The 12,428-nt window shown below is 61.6% G+C and overlaps 3 gene segments (V, D, J or C); all 3 read right to left on the reverse strand.

The window, feature by feature from the left end:
• Nucleotides 1–12,428, reverse strand: part of LOC710905 (immunoglobulin heavy constant gamma 1-like) — a 287,235-nt gene that overhangs the window by 121,227 nt on the left and 153,580 nt on the right.
• Nucleotides 1–12,428, reverse strand: part of LOC106995637 (immunoglobulin heavy constant delta-like) — a 727,209-nt gene that overhangs the window by 49,540 nt on the left and 665,241 nt on the right. The window contains 1 exon segment of the C gene segment in view: nucleotides 1,056–1,066. Within this exon segment, the coding sequence occupies nucleotides 1,056–1,066 (11 nt within the window).
• The window catches only part of LOC711872 (immunoglobulin heavy constant mu-like), a 55,171-nt gene that overhangs the window by 34,535 nt on the left and 8,208 nt on the right, over nucleotides 1–12,428 (reverse strand).

Here is a 12,428-nt window from a genome sequence, read left to right on the forward strand (position 1 = left end):
GCTCGCCCCTCAGCAGGCCCTGAGTGAGCGACAGAGACAGGGGTGGGCTCTTTGATCCAGATGGACATGGGGTTGGATTCCAGTGGGAAGTCACCAGGGCCGGGGTCCTCCAGGGTGTTGGGGTGTCTGTGTTCAGGTGTCCGCTCTGGATTTGGGTTTGTGCCTGTGCTGCCTAGGGGTGATGTTGGGAGGTGCAGATGGTCCCCGGTCCCCATCCTCACCATCCAATGGGGACACCGTGGGGCTCCAGGTGCTGGGGGTCACGAGGGCTGGGAAGGTCATAGGTTCAGGCGGCTGCTCCCCCTCTGGTTGGGCCTCCAGCAGCGGCCGGGAGACAGTTTTGGACGCAGCTTTTCTCACAGTGGTTGTAGCTCCCACTATACCCACCGTGACTCGGGGCTGTTCAGAATCCCCCCAGGTGCCCTGAGCTCTGGGGCCTCCTGGGTGGGGGCTGGGCTGCTGGGCGGGGTCTCCTGTGGGGGCTCTGGAGGCTGTGGCTCACCTGAGGTGTGGGGTGAGCGCCGGGAGCCCCAGCTAGCGGCACACCCACAGAACCTGAGGCCTGCACACATTCTGCCTGGGTGTGTGGGGTGGGTCCAGGCCTCTCTGGACAGGTCAGCCTCAATGGGAAGGGGGCTAGGGTTGCTGCCTGGCTCCTCCTCGGGGTAGAGGGGACCCATCTCCTGGCCCTGGATCCCCTCAGGCTGCCCCTGTTTTCTCAGGAACACCGAACAGGGCAGAGCGCCCTGGAGGGGAGACATCTACTGGCCTGGGTGTCAGGTGCGGCCTCATATCCTAAACATGTCCTGCCTGCTCTCTCTGCCTCCGGCTGACTTGGGATGGGGTTTCTGTCCTGGCCAGTGTCATTGTGGTAGCTGCTGCTATACCCCACTGTGACACAGACACCTTCAGAAACCTCCTGGTTTGTTTGGGGGCCTTCCCTTGCTGGGCTCAGCGCCTCTTGGACTTGGCTGGCCTGGACAGGGGCATCCGTCAACACTGGCTCTGGGGGGCCTGCCTGTCTGTCTGGTGTCTGGAATCGGCGTCCCAGGCGGAGACCAGCTGCCTAGTTGCCTGCAGGGGCTGGAGACAGGCATTCCTCCCAGGGCAGGGGCCAGGCGGTCCTGGATGGAGCTGAGGTCTGTGCCTGTATCGGGGCCCCATATCCTGCTCCTCCATGGCTCTGAGCTCCCGCTGGCAGGACCTCCTCAGGGTGCTGGGTTCATCCTGTCTGGGAGGGGCTGCCCCCCAGTCCCAGGACTCTAGCGGAGAGCTCACTGAGGGGCTTTTGGGTCTGGCCTGGGCCGCTGTGGGGGTATTCCACTGTGAGAGGGTCCCGCAGAGAATCTCCCATCCTGCTTGTCCTCCCAGAGCCTGGAGGGGGCTGGATCTGGGGATCCCAGAGGAGGATCCTGGACCCAGGGGAGGGGGGCCTCTTCACTCACCTCCCCTCCCTGCATCCCTCCCTTCCCCAAGCTGCCCTGTCGGCCCCCCTGCACCCCAGCCTCTGTCTGCACTGGCTCTGCCGGCTTTGGTGTACCAGGGTGGTGCCCGGGTGGAGAGGAGGTGGGCGGGTCTGTGGGTGAGAGGGGTGGGCTCATCCAGGACGGTGGAGCACCCGTGGGGCCCTGAGCCCTCTCCCACACCATCCCTGTTCTTTCCTCGAAGCCTGCCACTGTGGGAGCCCTTGGCAGGGTGGACCATACCCTCTAGGAGGCTGGCACTTCCCTGGGTTCATGAAGATGGAGCCTCCTGCCCGGTGGCCCCGCTTCCTCCTTCAGCCCTTCCTGATGGCTTCCTGGGGATTCCAGATTCCCATGGGGTGATGAGAGGAGAACAGAGGGCAGGAGGGGCAGGGCTGGGTCCTGGGGAAGGGGGCGATCGATCTGGTGTCCCTGGAGAGAAGTTCTGGGCTCCTGGGCACCAATCAAGCAGGCGTCCTTTCTGTCCACCCCCCCCCCCGAGGGTCCCGTCCAGAGCCAGGTGGGGGACCCGTAAGGGGAGGGCCTGTGTCCTGTCTCCCCAGTTCTCTAGACAGGGAGGGAATAAGGGGTCCTCCCATGGCAGCGCCAGGCAGTGACTCTGGTGTTGGGTTGTTGGTCTTCGTGGACTGGCCTGGGGAGTGGGGGGGGTGCAGAGCAGGAGGGGGTGGACTCAGGTGGGGGATGGGCCGGTCACCCCTGTGTTCCTGCCATTTCCCGCCCTGGTCACCTGCAGTGAACCCCGGCAAGGATGGGGGTGGCCTCCCAGCCTGCTGCCTGCCTGGGGTCTGCTCTGGCACTGGAACTGGGGATGGGAGCCATCCTGGAGGTCAGCAGCCTCCTAGGACAGCAGGAGACCAGGCCAGCCCCTATCAGGGGAGGCAGTGGGGATTTTGGCAGGGTCTGGGTTGAGAGCCCCTACCCGGTAGTCACAAAGCTCGATGCCCCAACAATATGTCCTGTCCGCAGCCAACAGCCCATCCTGTCTTAGCCGGGACAAGGGAGGGTGCTGTGCCCCTGGCAGGCCCAGCCTTTGGCCTTCCTTGCAGGGATGAGGCCCTGGGAAGCTGAGCTGTTGGTGCTGGGAGAGGTCCCCAGGGCAGGGGGATAGGGCTTAATCGAGCAGCCTGGGTGGGGTTGGGTCCTCCTGCAGGTTGGCCACTCAGTGATGGACGTCTCTGGGAGGTCCTGCAGCTGGTGCCAGGATACACAGTGCTCTGGGCCCACTGCCTGGGCTCCCCGCCTTGTTTCCAGGGGGTTGGGTGGTGCTCCAAGCCTCAGTTTCCCCACTGTGGAGGGGATGCTGCTGGAGGGATGAGGATCATAGAGCACAGCCTGGCAGCTTCTGTGCCCGCTGTCCCTGCGGACCTGGGCTGTGGGACGGGCGGGCTTCCCCATCAGGGCTGGGCCTGCCAGGGGCACTGCACCCTCACGTGCCCACACTGGGGGCTCCGTGGCTCTGTGACTCCGTGGTGCTGCCTGCACCTCTCAGGGCTGGAAGCTGCCTGTCCCGCCAGCCTTTGGTTTCTATCTCAGTCATCCCTGCCCTGGAGCACAGACCTCCCACCGAGGGAACCTCCCCACAGAGGGCCAGAGGGCAGACAGCGGCAGCCTTGAGAGCCCAGGAGAAGCAGGTGAGCTGGAGGCCTGGGGCTGCGGGGCAGGGGCCTGTCTCATTGGCCTGGTTGCTGCTATGGTGGCACCACTGTGGTAACTGTACCCACTGTATCCCCCACAGCCTGACACCCCCTGACAATAACCACACCTGGAACTGGAGGCGGGGCTGTCAGGAGGAGCTTCCCAGGGAACGGGGAGGGCCCAGACAGCTGTGCCAGGAGCCCCCAGTGCTGGGGAGGCGGGGGGGCTGCTCAGGTACCAGATGTGCACAGTGTCCCCCTGGAGAGGCCTCTGCAGCCTCCTGGGCTCTGGAACAGGCCTCTGGTCAGCAGGAGGCTGGGTGCTCCCCCGGCATGTGCTCTCCTGTGCTCCTCACCAGTGAGCTCCTATGCAACCCAGTGCGGGCCCAGCTCCAGCGTCCACTCCTGTCAGCCTGGCCGAGGGTCCAGGCAGAACTGGATATGGGCTCCTTCTTAGGTCCCTCGGAGACTCTATGGTTGTACCTGGAGCTGGGGGCTCCATAAGTGGTGTTTGTCAGGTGGGGACATCAAAGGCAGGAGTTTCTACGTGGGCAGGTGAGGGGGACTGTCTGGGGCCTGGCCCTGCGGAGCACAGTGGCCTCTCGGAGGAGGGTGTGTGGGAGTCCTGCCTGTTGGGAGCCTGGGGGACGCTGCCCTGTTGATTCCAACCAGGATGGGAATCCAGACAATTGGCAGGAGGTGCTGGAACAATGCTCGTTTCTACAGGGATTCCAGGCCCCAGGAATTGGCTTTTGGAACTGGGGCATCTGTCGGGACAGGGTCTGGTGCAGCTGACAGGGAAGGGACCAGGGCACCTGTGGTCATCAGTGAGGTCACCTCAGAGCCCTCTGAAGGCCCTGTTTGGAGGCACAGGGTGTGTGGGGCACCAGCCCATGGGCTGAGATGGCCAAGGTGTCCCTAGAGGCCAAGGGTCTGGGCACAAGCCCTTGGGCCTGGCTCTTGTGGTCCTGGAGAACTCCGAGCCGAGGAATATGCATAAATCCTGGGTGTCAGGTTAGTTTTTGCAACTGGGTTCATCACTGTGGTAGTTACTGTATTCACACAGTAGGAGGGCCCTTCACAAAAAGCCCCTGGGTGTGGCCACAGGCCTTTCCCACCCAGGCCTTCTTCCAGTCATCTGGGGCCCCCATTGACAGTGGTGCTGTGTCCTGGGGATCTCAGGCCTTTCTGAATCTTCCCCACTTGCCATCGAGGGCAGGTGGATCTGACTCACCTCCCGGGCTCCTGTTCCCTCCAGGAGGGGCTGAGGTGATGCCTGGCAGGAGGGTGTGTAGGAGTCAGGCCTCCTGGAGTTTGAGCCCTGGGGCAGGTGCAGGGGTGGGATGTCTTTTAGGGGTCTGGGAAGGGCTGGGCTGTGGGGCTGTCCCCATGGGCCATCTTGTGTTCTGGGGGCCGTCCCGATCCAGATGTGGGTTCCCACTGTGATGCCACTGAGGACTGTCCTGGAAGAGGGTGGCCACTGGGGAGAGAGACAGGGATTTCTGGAAGGTTCTTTGTCTCTGACTGTGGGGGTGAGTCCTCTGTTGGCCTCCCCGGTGAGGTCTGGAAAGCAGCAGGACTCAGGACGGCTGGGCAGGATGAGGGACGCCCAGTTCCGGCTGTCCCCGGGAATGTCTTCTGTGTTGGAAATGACCCAGGAGAGGCTCAGGCCTCAGGGCCAGGCAGGCCGGGGACCACAGGGGCAGGGACAGTGCACAGGGCCAGCCCCACCCTCCTGATGCCCCTGCTCTGACATGGGGGGCTCACAGGGTCCACACATGTGGCCCAGTTTTGAGGGCGAGGCTTTTAGGACCACCAGCCGGACAGCAGCAGATAGTGCTGTAGGGCCGGCCCTGTCCCCATCTGGACTGGTGTTGGAGGGCAGCAGTGGTGTGGACTCCTTGGAGCAAGGTCTGGCTGACCTGTGGGGTGACCTTGACCATCTGTTTCATGGTCTCTGGGGCTGGCAGGCTGGAGCCCAGCATGGTCACTCCTGGGCCTGTCCATCGTGCCTGCCACCCTGTGTGTCTGGGTCACGGGCTGCACTGCTGTGGTGGCCACCACACCCATGGTGCTGTGTCCTTGATCAAAATCCTAACATGGCACGTGGCGGTCCCCCGGGAGGGCTCTGGCGGGAGGCTCCTAGGGATGGGTTTTTGATGGACTCTGTGACACTGTGGGTTTAATATCGACTACTAATATCGTAATCGTAATACCACAGTGACACAGACCTCACTCCAAACCTACCCAGGCCTGAGGAAACCCGGAATGTCCAGGGTTGACCTAAGGAGGCAGCAGGGATCCAGGGGGAAGCTGTGGGCCCAGCCCTCTCAGGTGTGCTGTGGGGACACTCTGGTCTGCCCCTCGCTGTGGTGGACAGTGTCCGTGCCCACTTGTGTCCTGAGGCTCCACCTCAGGCTGGCATCTGTCCCTACTGTCCCTACCCACCACATGGCCACGTCCTTCTGGGTTCATAAAATGCCCCCAAATTATGTAGGCATCGTTCTGGGGCTTTTTATGTTCCCAGGGAGCTCGGTGCCTCCACCCCGAAAGGTGAGATCTGGGAGAGTTCCAGAGTCATTCCTTAATCCTGGATGAGCCCCTGCAGCTTGGGTGCTACTCAGGTTCCAGCAAGACCTAGAGCAGGTGCAGGTGAGGCCCAAGTCCAGGTGAGGTCCAGGCCAGGTGAGGTCCAGGCCAGGTGATGCCCAGGCCAGGTGAGGCCCAGGTCAGGGGAGGCTGAGGTGGATGTGTGAGGCTTCTGCAGTTTTCTCTGGGTGCTGACCCTGCCTGGTGTCCCTGCCCCTCCTCCCAGCCCCCGCGTTGTTCCTGCAAGGTGGCAGCCCCTGCACAGGAAGTGCTGGCTGTGGAGGAGCTGGGCTGTGCATGGGCGTCCCTCTCGGGCTCTGGCCGGGGAGTGTGGCTGAGTTGCTCCTCTCTGGAAATCACTGAGTGTGCCATCCTCGGGGGTATACGTCCTTGCTCCACATCAGGCCACAGGAGCTGCCAGCAGGTACCAGCATGCCCTGCTGAGCAGTGAGCCCGCAGCCTGTCGTGGATGCCCAGGGAGGTGAGTTCTACCACACATCAGGCCTTTTTGTCTTTAAAGTTGTTTCTTTGGGGGATACATCATCGGTGTCTCATATACTAAATATATGTCTGTATCATTGTGCAATTGCCTGTGCCATCGTTTATTTCTCCAGCCTGGGTTAATGTCTTTGCTATTGTGAACAGTGCCGGAGTGAGAATTTTCTAAACACAGCTGTGTGCATTTTCCTCTTCTTGCGATTTAGAAGTTTAACTGCTGTTTTCGAGGTACTCTAATATATTTGTTCTGTTCTTGTTAGGAGACTTGCCAACCCTGTGCGTCTCAGTTCATACCCTCTTCCTTCCCCAGTAGAAGTAACCACAACTGTGTTTCTGTGATCCTCATTTTCTTGATTTTCCTTGTAGTTTTTCTAGTGGAAAGTTTATCCCTTAAGAAGATAGTTCCTTGTGCCATGTGTAAATTTTATTTAGAAGAAATCACATTGAAATTATTTTTTTGGACTTTCTTTTGTTACCCCAGTTACTCAGCATTATCATGAACTCATCTGCAGAGCTGCCTGCAACCCTGTACTGTTGTCCTCGTGGCTGTCTGGGTTTGCGTTGCACGAACCTGCCATTGTTTATTTGCCTGTTCTCCTTCAGGTGGACGTTTGCTTCGTTCTCAGTTTGGGGCTATGACAATCAGATGTTCTGCACATCTTTGCCCATGAGGCTCTCAGGGAGGGCTTTAGGGCTGGCATTGCCTGCAGGGTTCTGCTTTGTTACAGGCAGCTCCTGCCAGTGCTTTTCAGAGTGTGTGTGCCCAGCAGCAATGCCTGAAGGTGCCCACTGAACTTTGCTGTTGCATCAGGCACTTTCTGTGTGCTTGCTTCTGTGCTGCTCCACCTTCTGGAGAATTTATTCAGATCTGTGCTGCAAATCCACCTCACTGATTCTCTCTTTAGCTGTGTCTACACCAGCTGTTAAGCATCCCGTGATGCAGCAGTGTGGGTACAGGGCAAACTTTCGAATGATGACAGTGTAGGATAGAGGCTGCTCCTCCTTCCCTGTGCTCTTCCCACAGACTGTCCTCCTGGGCTCACTCCCAGCCATTGATCCCAAACACCAGTTTATGGAATTCTCTTCACAGGAAAGCAGAAACAGCAAAAGGCCCTTCTCAGCTCTGCCTGCATCCCCTCTTGCACACCAGCCAAAGCTCTTTTCTTGAGGCCTGTGCAAGCTTCCCAGCTGCTTCTCATTTTCTGTTTACTCTGCTCACCAGCTGGTGGGTTGATGTCTTGGGGGGGAGTCTGGGGCATTTTGTACATTGATGGACACCCCTAGGCCCTATTTCCCAGATGCTGCCCCAGCCCCTAAGTCCCAGAGTGGGTGCGTTTGAGTAGGGCTTTGGGACTGGGGCTGTGTCACTGTGGGTGTAGCAGACACCACCACTACAATATCCTCACAGTGACACGAGCCCCCACAAAATCCTCCTGTCCCTGCGGTGTCACCGAGTCCCGTCTTGCTGGTTCTGGCCCGGCTCTCCTGCTGAGACTGTGCCTCCCAGGGGGTTTTTGTCTGAAACTCAGGGTGCCTTGGAGAGGACTCTGAGCCCAGCGCTGTACAGGGGGCTCTTCCTTTGTCCTGGGGGAGTTGCGTGGACCCTGTTTTTGGTCAAGGAAAGTGTTTGCTGGTGGAGGAGACCTCCCCTCCTCTCTTTCTCGGGAGCCCCCTCTGATGGTGTTGCCTGGTGTTTCTCAGGGCTGGTTCTGGGACTCGGCAGAGTCTGCCCCGTTCCAGGTGGGACTGCGGGTCTGTTCTGTTTCCACAGGGTGTGGTTCATCCGCCAGTGGGGGGCTCAGGATGTTAGCAGCTGGTCTCTGCCCCTATGGTGTAGGCTCCGGCTCACTGCTCCCCTGCCCTCCAGGTCGGTCACTGACTCAGTTACTATCCAGCGGCCTCCATGGCTGTTCTGTGGTGGCTGCAGGTCTCTTCCCAGGCGAGGCCTGTGAGAGGGCTGGGATGTCTGGGAGCCCTGCATTCTCCCGTGATGTTGCTGCCTGAATCCCTCGTCTTTGAAGGGAGAGCCGAGCCTCCCTGCAGGTGTGGGCGGTGACAGACACAGGCGGACGTGCGTCAGGGCACTGGAGGCCGATTTGTTTCAGTGCCTTCTGCCTGTGGAAAGTCTGAGCTCCCTGCTTCTGTGCACAGGAGGCTGCCCTGTAACCGGGCAGTGAGGGCAAGGGCCCAGGCCTGCATGGCAAAGACTTGGGCGAGGCTTTGTCTTGGAAGTGCCAGGGCCGGGCCTGAGAGGGGATCGGGGCCGGAGTGGCCGGAGGAAGGTGAGGGCATGGGCAGTGTGTGGGTGGGAGTGCAGGGTCAGTGCCATGGCTCAGGGGCCCCAGAAGACGAAGAGATCACTTTGTGGGCAGGTGGGGGCAGGGGTGGGCACAGGCGGGAGAAACTGAGGCTCTGGCAGCAGGAGAGAGGAGGGCCTGCAGGGGCAGGGTTGGCCTAGTAGGGGTGTCTGGAGTGAGGGACGGGGTCTGGGTGGGGACCAGGGTGGGGACTGCAGGCACCGGGCCGCAGGGTTGTCTGGGTTGGCAGTAAGAGCAGCAGGGTTGGAAGGGCCGAGGCAGGGTCGGGTCTCCCCAGGGTGTGGGCTGCAGGGAAGGGCTGCACCGGGTGTTTCCCTGAAGGAGGGAGGAGGGAGGGAGCACAGAGGCACTGGGAGCGAATGGAGAAGGAGATGGCAGTGACCTGAGAGCCAAGTGGTCCCGGTTTGGGGTTGGACTGTGTGGGAACAGCTTGCTGAGCTGTGTGTAAGTGGTCAGGGGAGGCACGGAGGTCTGGGCTACAAGCAGTGGCAGGAAGCCAGGTCCTGGCCCTCGAGGTCTGGAGCTCATCTTCCTCCTGTGAGCTGGGTGTGGGTGGCTCTTGTGGGCAGTGCTTCCCAGGAATGGTGGAGCCCAGGCTTCCCAGGAATGGCAGTCTGGTGGAGCCCAGGCTTCCCAGGAATGGCAGTGCTGACTGGGCTGCAGCAGCCTTAGGGGCCAGGTCAGGGTAGCCCTGGGGCCACTGCCTCCAGCTGTGTCTAGCGCTGCAGGGATCTGGGCATGAGGCCTCTTCTCCCAGGATGGGAGGCACGTGAGTGAGACCCTAAGTCCATACCCCATGGGGGCTTGAGCCTCCTGCAGAGGGGCTGAGCAGTGGTACGTGGCTGTGTGCAGATGGGGGGTGGGAGGTGGGGAGCTCAGCCCCTCGAAGACGCACCCGGCTCTGCTCCAGGGTGTGTGCTTGGGCGCTGCAGGATGGCTGGGCCTGGCCTGCCTGGGGTGCCTGAGGTGGCTGCATTCCCAGAGCCGGGACTGAGGCCCAGTGGGGTCCGGGGAGGAGTCTGAAGGGGGCTCCATGGAGGACGTGCCGTGGACGGCACCCCTATCTTGAGGAGGACATGGGATCCAGTTGGGAGGAACAGGCGTGGACCACCTCCTGGGGGCCTTCCTGGGGCCACTTCAGCCTGGGGGCTCTGTGCTTGGCCACCAGCCAGTAGTTCTTCCCCGGCCAGACCCCAAAGTCTGTGCTGCCTCAGGAAAGGAAGGAAGGGTCTGTGGCCTTGTCAAAGTCGGGGCCCACAGTGGTGTCCCCTAAGCCCGAGTCTGCTCCCAAGTGCTGGCCCCGCAGGAGGCCCTGAGTAAGGGACAGAGACAGGGGCGGGGCCTTTGGTCCTGGTGGACTCTGGGGCGGATTCCAGTGGGGAGACATCAGCGTCAGGTCCCCCAGGGTATTGAGGCGTCTCTGCTCCTGGAGTCGACTCTGGATGTGGGTTTGTGCCTGGGCTGCCTGGGGTTGATGTTGGGAGGCGCTGCTGATCTCTGACTCTCTGAGGATGTTTGTCAGAAGGGTCAGCTCCAGCCAGGGGCCCTGGTCCAGGGCAGAAGGATGGGATCAAGCCCCTGCCCGGACCTGCCAGAGCCCCCGGCCCTTGTCCTCCCATCCAGTGGGGACACCGTGGGGCTCTGGGTGCCGGGGGTCATGGGAGCCGGCAGGACATGGGTTCGGGCGGCTGCTCCCCTCTCTGGCTGGGCCTCCGGGAGTGGCCGGGAGACAGTTTTGGACGCAGCTTTTCTCACAGGGGTCGTTCCAGGTGTTCCTGCTGTGACTCGGGGCTGTTGAGAATCCGAGGAGCTGCCCTGAGCTCTGGGGCCTCCTGGGTGGGGGCTGGGCTGCTGGGCGGGGTCTCCTTCAGGGGCTCATTTTAGGTGTGGGGTGAGCACTGGGAGCCCCAGCTCGCAGAACACCCACAGAGACCGGGGCCTGCACACATTCCGCCCCAGTGTGCGGGCCCAGGCCCCTCCAGGCAGGTCAGCCTCAATGAGGAGGGTGCTCAGGTCCTGCCTGGCTCCTCCTTGGGGTAGAGGGGGCCCATCTCCTGGCCCTGGACTCCCTCAGGCTGCACCTGTTCTAGTAGGAACGCAGGACAGTGGAGGGTGCCCTGGAGGGGAGATGTGTGCTGGCCTGGGTGTCACGTGCGGCCTCAGACCCTGAACATGTCCTCCCTGCTCTCTCTGCCTCCGCTGACTAGGGACGGGGTTTCTGGCCCAGCAAGTGTCACTGTGGGACCAGCCACCGCTATACCCCACTGTGACACAGACACCTTCGGAAACCTCCTGGTCTGTTTGGAGGCCTTCCCTTGCTGGGCTCAGCGCCACTTGGTCTTGTCTGGCCTTGACGGAGCGTCCCACAACCCTGGTTCTGGGGGGCCTGCCCCTCTGTCTGGTGTCTGGAGTGGGGGTCCAAGGCAGAGGCCAACTGCCTCCCAGCCTGCAGGGGCCAGAGACAGGTGTTCCTCCCAGGGTGGGACCGGAGGTCCTGGATGGAGCTGAGGTCTGTGCCTGTATCAGGGGCCCCATATCCTGCTCCTTCATGGCTCTGAGCTCCCCCTGGCAGGACATCATAGGGGTGCTGGGTTCATCCTGTTTGGGAGGGCCTGCTTCCAGGCCCAGCACTGCAGTGCAGGCCTCACTGAAGGGCTTTTGGGTCTGGCCTGAGCCGCTGTGGGGGTATTCCACTGTGAGAGGGTCCCGCAGAGAATCTCCCATCCTGATTGTCCTCCCAGAGCCTGGAGGGGGCTGGATCTGGGGATCCGAGAGGAGGATCCTGGACCCAGGGGAGGGGGCCCTCTTCACTGACCTCCTCTCCTTCCATCCTTCCCTCCCGCAAGCTGGCCTGTTCAGCCCTCCTGCACCCCAGCCTCTGTCTGCACTGGCTCTGCTGGCTCTGGTGTAGATGGGACTTAGGATGTATGGACAACCTGTGGCCAGGGTGGAGAGGAGGTGGGCAGGTGGGAGAGGAGATGGGTAAAGGGGGAGGCTCAGTGAGGATGGAGGAGCACTCCGTGGGGCCCTGAGCCCTTCCCCACACCGTCCCTGGTCCATCCCCGCAGCCTGCCACTGTGGGAGCCCTCGGCAGGGTGGAGCATACCCTCTAGGAGGCTGGCACTTCCCTGGGTTCACAAAGACGGAGCCTCCCGCCTGGTGGTGCGGCAGCCCTGCTTCTTCCCTCAGCCCTTTCTGATGGCTTCCTGGGGATTCCCGATACCCATGGGGTGATGAGAGGAGAGCAGAGGGGAGAAGGGGCAGGACTGTGTCCTGGGGAAGGGGACGCTCGGGTTGGGGTCCCTGGAGAGAAGTTCTGGGTTCCTGGGGGCCAATCAGGCAGGCGTCCTTTGTGTCCACACACTGGCTCCCGGCAGGAGCCAGATGGGAGAACAGTAAGGAGAGGGCCTGTGTCCTGTCCTCCCCAGTCCTCTAGACAGGGTGGGGGCTGAGGGATCCTCCCCAGGGCAGCGCCAGGCAGTGACTCTGATGTGGGGCCCTGGTCGTGGTGGACTGGCTTGGGGGGTGCAGGGTGCAGAGCAGGGGGTGCAGACTCTGTTGGGGGATGGCCTGGTCATCCCTGTGTTCATGCCATTTCCTGTCCTGGTCACCAGCAGTGAACCCTGGCAAGGAGGGGCTGGCCTCCCAGCCTGCAGCCTGCCTGGGATCTGCTCTGGCCCTAGAACTGGGGATGGGAGCCATCCTGGCGGTCAGCAGCCTCCTAGGACAGCAGGACACCAGGCCAGCCCCTATCAGGGGAGGCAGTGGGGATTTTGGCAAGGACTGCATTGTTTGGGAGCCAGTGCCCCACTAGGCACAGTGACAGATACCCCAAGAGTATGTCCTTTCCCCCACCAGGCTGCCCACCCTATCTTAGCCGCAGTGTGTAAGGGTGCTGTGCCCCT

Source organism: Macaca mulatta, chromosome 7, assembly GCF_049350105.2.
Source record: "Macaca mulatta isolate MMU2019108-1 chromosome 7, T2T-MMU8v2.0, whole genome shotgun sequence".
NCBI lineage: Eukaryota > Metazoa > Chordata > Mammalia > Primates > Cercopithecidae > Macaca > Macaca mulatta.